We start from the raw sequence: 9,410 nt of genomic DNA on the forward strand, positions 1-9,410 counted from the left end.
GAGGGCAGGGGATATCCCAATCTATACGTGTATATGTCTGTGTCTATACATTTTTATTAACTTAGCAAGCTCCTCAATCACATTTCCAGTTCATTTAAACACTTTATTTCACTGTCATCTAACTTCAACCACCTTTTCACGGCATATTCATGAAATAGTGCACAAAGTCAGAATGTCCATGGCGGATGGTTTCTGCGTCCACGTTGCTTCATGTCAGACTGGCGAGACAGTGCTTGGACCCGGAATTGCCGCTTGCGGCTATATTTGTTCTTGATTTTGTTTGTTCTGTCTTACTCCTCTCCTCTATACTAATGCTAAATTTAAACATATTTTACTCTGTTTCTGAACCTTGATATTTGACTATTTAAAATTGTAACAATCTTTAATAAATGTCTTTTATACATATTTAACTTTTTCCATGCGATTCGCCTGTTCCTTTCCAGATCCTTTCCTCTCCAGTGTTTGGGAATGTTGCGTTTCCGTGGTGAAGCTGGTGACGTTCTGACTACTAGCTAATGTGCTGGTTTACTTTAATCATTTGTTTAAATCTAGCAGGTAAAGGACAATTACCATACAAAAAAAAAAAACAACACTCAAACAAATAATGCAAACAAACGACTAGTTGCTTCTGTTAAGATAACGAGCAAATGCGCATTAGAAGATGACACGAATTCCCACAGGCTTCGTATCGTAAATGGTGTCCATGATGGTAGTCAGTATTTTGATCCGCAATCCGTAAGTCATTTTCAGCAATTCCCATTGCGTAAATTCACTTATATAAGCGCAGGACTATATAGGTGTACCTTCCAGGTTTAAACGAACGCATGCGCAAACGTATTTAGAAAGACAAACTTGGCTTCCACATTGACAATACACGCAAATGGAAAACACGCATAAGAAGACAGAATGTGAATAATCCCTGAATCATAGTTGCACATGTACTTCAGGAGAGGGCTGGACGGCATCTTTTCAAACACGTGGAAGAGGAAATAACCTGTAGATTTCCCCTATGAACAAAACTACCATTTTAGAATTTTTTCAATATCCAGATGGGCAGTATATTTCAAAGAATTTGACAGCTCCCTGTCACGAAGTAGTGTGTAGGCTTCTGAATTTTTGAGAAATCGTGAAAGCTGTAAGGTAAGTCGCCACTTTCTTTTGAATGCTATCCGTGTCTCTGGAGTGGTGTCGTAAAATATGCCAAAGTCTTCTGGTTACTTACCTGCACGATGTTAATTCTTGCACAACGTGTGTTATGGCATGTCACTTCTGGTTAAATACTACCTCCGGGAATTAACACGTTGGACTAAGTTAAAGAAGCAGGACATTGCAGGGGACTGAAGTTGTAAGATTTTCTTGCTGTTCTCGTCTTTCTCTTTTACAACTACACTCGGTTGCAAAACGGGTTAGCGCAGTTTCATGATTTGTAGCAACTGACAGAGAATTGTAAAGTTGCTTTTGCTCAGATCATATTTACAGTTATTACTTTATTGGAGTTTTTAAAAAAAAAAACAGATACAAACACATGATTGCAAAGCTCGGATAAAGTAATTTGAAAAGTATTATATATTTTTAACAAATTCAACTGTACCCCAGTATTAATAACAAAACCCTTTTAAAAAGCCCTTAATTGTTAATCAGTAATCAGTGTTTATATACTATTTATAAACCTATTTTATCATAGCTTGTATAACTTAGCCTTAGCCGTGCACTAATGTAAGGACCTACAGATTCAGAACATAGTACCATTCCTAACATTGAGTTAACAGGTTAACAGCACTGCAAACAGTTGCATAATTGTTTTTTTCTTTCCCAAAACACCTCTTACAAAAATAATGCCCATGCCTCCCAAGCACATATTTAAAATCTCTCCCGTCATCAAGCCTGGACTTGCTGGGCTCATGTACACACCTCATGATTAGAGCTGTGGTCTGCCCCGCCTACCTGAAGAGTCACTCTATAATCTCTCTGCATGATGCCCCCCCCCCCCCCCCATTATATACTATATATGAAAAAATGGATTTTATATGCACAAGAAGAGAAGGCAATGTACTGTATCATTCTATGTCTATGTTGTATTATTCATGGCAAAAGTTTATATCACTTTAAACATTTTTAAAAGAAGAACATTTCTTTATTTTTAATATCTCTTTAAACCACCCTTGTAGCATTCCACAAGCTCTTACAATGAAAAATATCTCATCCAAATACTACATTGTGGATGAATATAAAGTGTTTGAAAGTTTCAGGTCATTCCTAAAAAAAAACAAGCTGTGTCAGTGGGTGGGAATGTTCAGTAGGCTGTGTGGGCCACTGTTGCTATAGCAGCCATCTGCTGCTAACAGAGAGTATTCTTTGCCAGCCCACTCAGAGTTAAGCTATGCCAAGGGTTTCCTAAAATTGTAATATTGAAAACCAGCCAATCTGCACCCTCAAAAAAGTTGAAACTAAAAATAAGCCTTGCAAAATTAATACAAGGCTACATCTTTCTGTTCTGTTACAATTAGGAGCTATTTAGGAGGAAGATGGTTTACAGAAAAGATAGACATAATAAATTGTGATCATTTCCATGTACCAGCACCAAAGCTGAATGCTGATCTAATACTTTTAATCAAGTTTTCTGTCACTTACTGGTTTAATGGGTATTGTTGATATTTTAATGCAAGGCCAGAGAAACATGCTGTTTTAGCAAGTTGCATGTACCATCAATAGATGAATATGAGCTAGGATCATTATTACATTTATATGAAACATTGTCAATAATAGTCCGTTTTCTTCTAAGGATTAGGTTATATGTGGCTGCGAACACTTTTTAGTGGACCTAGCCATAGTACTTATGGTTTGGCTCTGAAATATGGAAAAAAAAATTTAAAAAGACAGAATTAAAAAGACAATTAATATATCCATATGCAAATCTGATTATAGTAAGATGCAGCTCCATCCCAGAAAAACTCTGAGCAAGTAATACATGAAGAATTAATAGAATTAGCTTACATATGACTATGACTTTTGACTGGAAAGGGCTGATTTCACATCCCACCAGGAAATCTTACTCCCAAAGGGGAAGAATGCAAGACTTCAGTTTGACATAAATGCAAACCTAATTTCAAAAACAAGTTTTTAAAAGTTCAATATTTTATGCCAACAAAAAAAAAAGAACACTTTATGCCAAGCAAGAGGTAGCTGTCACAGCACAGATTGGGCTAAATTAAAGAAAAGCAGCATAATATGCAGGAAGTTACATCACCGAGGGATCGAACTTTGTTTTTCAGTCAAATTTAAGACCCTAACATAGTATAAATAATCTAAAAAGATGTGTGGTGGTCAAAAACAGAAATGTTGGGTTCAAAGAAGCAAACGTAGGACAGTTATGGAGTAAGTCAGACTATGACAAAGCTTTCACATGATGAGGAGGAACAAGGCCCTAGGGGAGTTTCCCACAGGTCAGCTGGAGAAATAAGGCACATGCTTGTGAAAAATATTAATTCCAGGAAAACAGAAGATGAGAAATGACAAGAAGAAATATATGAGAAAGAGAGGATGTGAAAACTAAATTGTTTAGTGCAAGAATGAGTATAAGAGTTGGCACTGTAAGTACTCTGTGTAGTATTCTTCCACTCTGTGCTGTGAATATTTGGATGTTAAGATACATTGAACTTTAAATAAGGACGATTCTCTTGTGACATAATGCTTCCAATTTTGCATCTGCTCAAGTGTAGTGCATGTATGTGTCTGTATGTGCCCTAGATGCAGGAAGACCCTGTGTATGATTATCCGGACCCCCACCCAGTGGGGGAGAAGCGGGTATGTCCACAGCGAGGCTCCCTGAAGAGCATTAGTGTGTTGGATCGCCTGCTGCTCACATACCCAGTATGGCTGCAGCTGTCCATCAACTCTGCCACAGCCCTGCACATCCTACAGCGTGAACCTCCAGGGGTGAGAGGAACCCACTTACAAATTCATACTGGTGTAAACTACTCAAATACAAATACTGTCAGTGAAGTAATTCCAGTAATGCTGTATTTCAAAAAGTTACTGTAACTGACAATGTGCTTTAAAGAAAATGTCTCTGTGACTCACAAATACTGGGAACTGGGAACAACTATAAGCTATTAACTACTGGAGAAAACCCCAAAACACACAAAATTATTTCTTTCAGAATTGTTCAAACTGTATCCCCAAAACGCAACATGTTGTATGCTCTGCATTTTCTAGACCTTCCTGGTGCGAAAGTCAAACACATCCCAGAAAAAAATGCTATGTGTCAGGCTAGCCGATGAAAGTGTGCCATCGTTTGTCAAGCAGTTTGTTATCCGAGAGAAAGACTCAAGTGAGTAATAAGGAATGACAAGATGCAAAAAAAGATTTAAAAAAAGGTAGAAGAAATATTCCTGTCCTTACATATGTTAAGTGTATTAGAGGGGAAAAAATGAACGAGAGAGCAATTACATTGTTATAAATGCAGGCATTCACCAGTGGTCTCCCTATAACCCCCCCCCAGCCTTCTCCTTGGAGACTTCGGCCATAAGTTTCCCAGATCTCTGCAGACTCATTGCCTTCTACTGTGTCAGTCGGTATGACTCAGCTCATTGCTGACAGATATCATTCAATATTTTTTTTTTAATTGTTTCATTGTTTAAGTGAGTTTTGTGGTCAAATGTCTCACACTTTAGGGATGTTCTTCCTTTCACTCTGGAGTTACCAGAGGCTATAGCCAAGGCTTCCTCCCACAAACAGCTAGAATCCATCTCTCATATGGGTGTGGGTAAGTGCAAGTTGTATTGATGTATACACACTATTGAAATTCAGCTCATTGATACTCTGTAGATTCTCAGTTTCATTAACCTGGCTACCCTGGTTTGTATGTTTGGATCCACAGAAGTGAAACATCTTCAGTGCTCATTTATTCTTACTTTGCAATTAAGAAAAGGTGTCTCTTTATGAGAGAATTTTTTTCCTTCTTAACTAGAAAACTAAATTACAAATTTGCATAGCTGACCTTATAAGTTTTTAAAGTTGCAATATTTTTTAAAAAGTTTCTCCAAAATTGTACAAAATTTTCTATTTAAAACATCACTGTCTCATGAAAAATATTTAATAGGTTTGCAAAAAAGGGAATTGCAATTAAGAACATTTATATAAAAAAAAAATTTAAAAAGATATATTTAAGATTATGCTCATAAAGCTGTTCACAGGAGTCTTCGTTTCACAAAATTGCTTAAACTAACTAATGCTACATCATGGTCTATGGTAACAATAGTGGTTGCAGAATTATACACTGATCTGTAACATATTTAAATGACTCCTTGCCATGTTTTATAGAGTTCTGGAGCTCTCAGTTGAACTTTCGTGGTCCTCGTAATGGTCCTCCACCAGTAGCTGATGGATCCCTTCTCCAAAAATCTACCCTACCAGACTGTGCCATGTCTATTAGCGAGAGCTCAGCCTTGTTCCAGGAGTTCTGTCAGCTTCGCACACGAAGTCCCTCTGAGCTGGATATGGGGGCAGGGCAGGGTGCGTTGTGTTTCATCAACCCACTATTCTTGCAAGACCACCCGGCCATGCACAAGCGCCATCATTTCAAGCGCAGTGTAAAAGTTCGCGTCTCCACCGAGAACACTAGCTCACTGTCACCTCCTGTCTCCCCACCACCACCTCCACCACTGCTGGCCAAAGCCAAGGTTAAAGGAAAGAATCTGCAGCATGCCGAAGTGGTTAGCACCGCTGAGGTGGAACCTACGGAGAAGCCAGAAGCTCTGGGTGCAGTTTCAGACTATCTGCAGCCCTGTGTCACTCTACCAAAGAAGGCCTCTACCATAGTCATGCCCACCCTTTCTCCTACTGTGGAGGAGGACGACTACCAGCTGCCCAAAGCCCTTCAGCAGGTAGAACTATGTCTGTACTATTAGTCACACAGTTTCCCGTGCACAAAAACAGCTACCAGCACTCAACACGCCTACTGCTGTATAAAACGAATCTATGAATACTTGTTCTTCCCTAACCAGAATTCTTGCACCACAAGAATCTGCATGGTTTGTTGTTATTATTTAATATTCTTGCATATACATGTGTAGGCTCGTCAGAACGTCTCGGTGGTGAGAGAACAGCAGGATGAGGATGAGGATGAGGAGATAGGGCTGGTAATGGAACAGCAGCGTATCCCGTCCCTCAGCGAGCTGGAGAGCAGCAGCTCCCTCAGCAGCCTTGACGAGGCAGAGGAGGGTCCTGAGAGGCCTCCCCTGACCCGGGGCACCAGCAACCCTACCGTGGCCTCCCTATGTCTTCCTCGCCAGTCAGCCTCCGCCCTGCGCAAGATGAGCGCCGCCTTCGTGTCCTTCTTTGTGCCGGGGAAGCGAGTCGCACGCCTGGTGGAGGACCTTTCCCGCGATAGACGGATGGCCTTCGGGACACTGGTGCAGGACTTCCTGAGGCAGCAGAGGGAGGTGCTGAAGCCACAGTTCTTGACGTCCTCTGTGGAGCTTCTGCAGGGCATGCGTATCTTCATTAGCCAGGCTAAGGTTTTCCTCCTGGAGTGTGGAGAGCTTGAACCCCCAATTGACATGCTAGTACCTGAAGATGAGAAAGGTATAAATAAAAAGATTCTGAGACGGGATAGATTTTACATTCTGCCTTGAATTGCGTTCAATAAACCCAGTGCTAATTTTAAAATGAAGCATAATGTGAGGCTCCTCAACAAAAGCACTGATAAATATGTTTATGGTTGCAGATCAGACACTGGAAAAAGCCCTGTTCCGCTGCGTGCTAAAGCCTCTGAAAAGACAGATTGATGAAGCACTGCACGTCTTGCACGAGCGAGACGGCTGTTCTAAGAGAATTGCTGAGAGCATGCAAAGAGCCAGAAAGGCATCACCATGCGACCTCTTTGGGGTGCAGGTTACTGTGCCAGACACCCAGGGCATTGATAAGTTAAGGCGGAAGATGTCTCTCGTGCGACGTGCCTATTCACCCATCGACAAGTTACATTTGCTGCTGCAGATCTGCAAGCTTATATATAAAGCCATGAAGAACAACGCAGGTAAGCATTCCTTTAAATCCATAAACACTCAGATCTTATTAAGCTGTTAAAATATACACTTAATGGACCAAACAGATACATAAAACTTCATATTGAAAAATCCCATTGCTTAGATTTAGCAAGCATACTGAGAATGACCAAAGCACATTTCTGTAATTATATAACATTCATAGTTGTTTTCTCCTTGAAACAGGGCAAGAATTTGGAGCAGATGACTTCTTGCCAGCTCTTTCCTATGTAATAGTTCAGTGCAACATGCCTGAGCTCTCTGTGGAGGTGGAATACATGATGGAACTGCTAGACACCTCTTGGCTTACAGGAGAAGGTACAGGTTCACATTATAAAGCTAAAAAAAATTGCACATGGTTTGCATTTAAAACACTTTAGCCCTTCAATCAGGGAAACACTACAGTGTGTACTGCAGGGGCACCACAGGCAGAGTCCTGTGCATTGACATTGAAAAGGGGCATTACAAAGTGTACTTTTTATTAGCACAAATGAACTCTACAAGTTCAGTTAGAGTCTAACCACAGTTGACAATCTAAAGTGTTAAAGTCATTTGTATACATTTTATGTTCAGTCCATTACTAACATCTTGCCTTTCTGTTAGGTGGATACTATCTGACCAGTGTTTATGCCAGCCTCAGCTTTATCCAGAGCCTGCCTGAAGCTGTGGCCCCTACTGCACTCACCCAGGAGGTCAGGGAATCGCTGAAGAACTGGAGCCACCGCCGAAGGACTGACAACAAGAGCCACAAAGACCTTCTGCAACAGGTCACTCTCTAGCTCTACTTTGGTACAGTAAACAAAAATGACTCAATTTTTGAATGATGAATTAGACCAGGTAGAAAAGAAAATTTGAACTACAAGTATAAAACACATTATAACAAGGAATTACTCTTTTTGTGTACTACAGAACTTTGTAAAGGTGGTGTTCCAAGACGGAGAGTGCAGCCTAATGAAGACTTTGCAGTGGAAGGCTGGGACCAGTGCTGAGACTTTGGCACAGCTCTGTGCGGTGAAGTTTGGGGTGAACCAGCCAGAGGAGTACAGCCTGTACTGGAGAAGGGATGGAGAGCTGGAGCCACTGCCTCCCACTGCTTACATTCAGGATCTCCAGAGCCTGGGCACCACAAGTGCTCCCTTCATCTACCAGTGCTCGGGTCCGGATATGAAGTCCCGCAAGTTGACCAGGGGAGGCGCTTTGGACCTTTCTGCGGAAGCCTCGTAATAGTCCTTATTCATCAGCATTGCAAACAAATCAGCACAGATTTGACCACCCTGAAAAACATGCCCTGTTTCTTCACTTACATATAATTTGCAAAGGGCCCAGAATTGACCTCACATACAGTGCTTGCATTAAACATGCTCCAATTCATGCAAGTGTAGCACTAATAAACCAATAAAAGGCATTTAGCAGATTAGACATAGTCGAATTGGAAGATGAACTGAAGGAAGTAAATTCACAGAAAAAAAGAGAAAGTAGAAACTTGGTGTTTGTTCATACTCAGTTGAAGTCATAATTATTAAAATTATAGTCTGCAAAGTCCAATTAACATATACAAATTATACATATTGAATATCTGAAATCACATTTTAGTACTAGAACTCCCATTACTATTAATAATAATAATAATAATTATTATTATTATTACTGGTGTTATTTCCTTTTTTTCATGACATTTCTGATATCAGTGATGTTATTGCTAACAATTTGAATAATCTAATTATAAACCAAGCAATTCCCAGGTTGTTGAAATATGCTCAAATTCACACACCCTCCAACCAGACATAAGTTTATTCATACAAATACACCAAAGATAAACCTGATGAATAAGGAAATTGTCAGGGAAATTTGTGTGCCCTCCTTTGATGACCATAATTGATAATATTCAGCTTTTAAAAAGGGTCCACATGACTTGGAGAATCTGTGTTAAACAGCCCGACACTCCGAGTAGACTCGTTATAAATGTCTCGGCTGAACAATATCTCAAACAATTTATTCATGGGTCACTGGATGCTAAATGTGAATATTTTGTTTTTATGTAATAATAAGGTCACAGCTGTCACATTTCATTGTATATTATATTTAGTACTGAGTGTTTCTGCAGTCATACATCAACAGACTAACCTCCAACAGTTGGAAATGGAGACCTAAATTCATTATGCTGTAATAATACTAGAGTCTGTGTACAATTGACTTTATGTTGATAACGCTATAGTAGTTACTAATAGTTGTAGTTACTCTATATGACATAGTACAGCTCTTTACAATACTGATCTAAATACTTTATATTATACGTTTTAGTGTGCATCTTGCTCCCAGCTCACCTGACCTGCTCCCAGTTCATTGACTGATTAACAAGCCCTTCAG

The 9,410-nt window shown here is 39.9% G+C and overlaps 1 protein-coding gene across 4 annotated transcripts; it reads left to right on the plus strand.

The window, feature by feature from the left end:
- Window positions 1-222: 222 nt before the first annotated feature.
- On the plus strand, window positions 223-8,664 carry rin1a (Ras and Rab interactor 1a). Of its 4 annotated transcripts, XM_081719791.1 has the most exons (12): window positions 2,969-3,590; window positions 3,748-3,936; window positions 4,216-4,330; window positions 4,502-4,574; window positions 4,674-4,765; window positions 5,323-5,514; window positions 5,677-5,885; window positions 6,075-6,585; window positions 6,728-7,036; window positions 7,230-7,361; window positions 7,647-7,810; window positions 7,953-8,664. In XM_081719791.1, exons 1-12 carry the CDS (start codon window positions 3,570-3,572, stop codon window positions 8,265-8,267), a joined length of 2,322 nt encoding a protein of 773 aa, XP_081575917.1. In that variant the 5' UTR covers window positions 2,969-3,569; the 3' UTR covers window positions 8,268-8,664. The 4 variants fall into 4 exon arrangements, with proteins under 4 accessions (XP_081575916.1, XP_026879652.2, XP_081575915.1 ...); XM_081719790.1 differs by lacking the exon at window positions 2,969-3,590 and adding an exon at window positions 223-735 and having other exon boundaries at window positions 5,323-5,885; XM_027023851.3 differs by lacking the exon at window positions 2,969-3,590 and adding an exon at window positions 997-1,140 and having other exon boundaries at window positions 5,323-5,885.
- Window positions 8,665-9,410: the final 746 nt, after the last annotated feature.

This window comes from Electrophorus electricus, chromosome 8 (assembly GCF_041902795.1).
Source record: "Electrophorus electricus isolate QZ-2024a chromosome 8, ASM4190279v1, whole genome shotgun sequence".
NCBI classification, from domain to species: Eukaryota; Metazoa; Chordata; class Actinopteri; order Gymnotiformes; family Gymnotidae; genus Electrophorus; species Electrophorus electricus.

Bases quoted from the DNA above. Each gene is read 5' to 3' on its own strand.
- rin1a (XM_081719789.1), top strand. From the start codon at position 3,570: ATGAGTATAAGAGTTGGCACT. The intron at 4,575-4,673 runs GTATGACTCAGC...CTCACACTTTAG, and splicing joins GCCTTCTACTGTGTCAGTCG to GGATGTTCTTCCTTTCACTC. The intron at 7,037-7,229 runs GTAAGCATTCCT...TCCTTGAAACAG, and splicing joins AGCCATGAAGAACAACGCAG to GGCAAGAATTTGGAGCAGAT.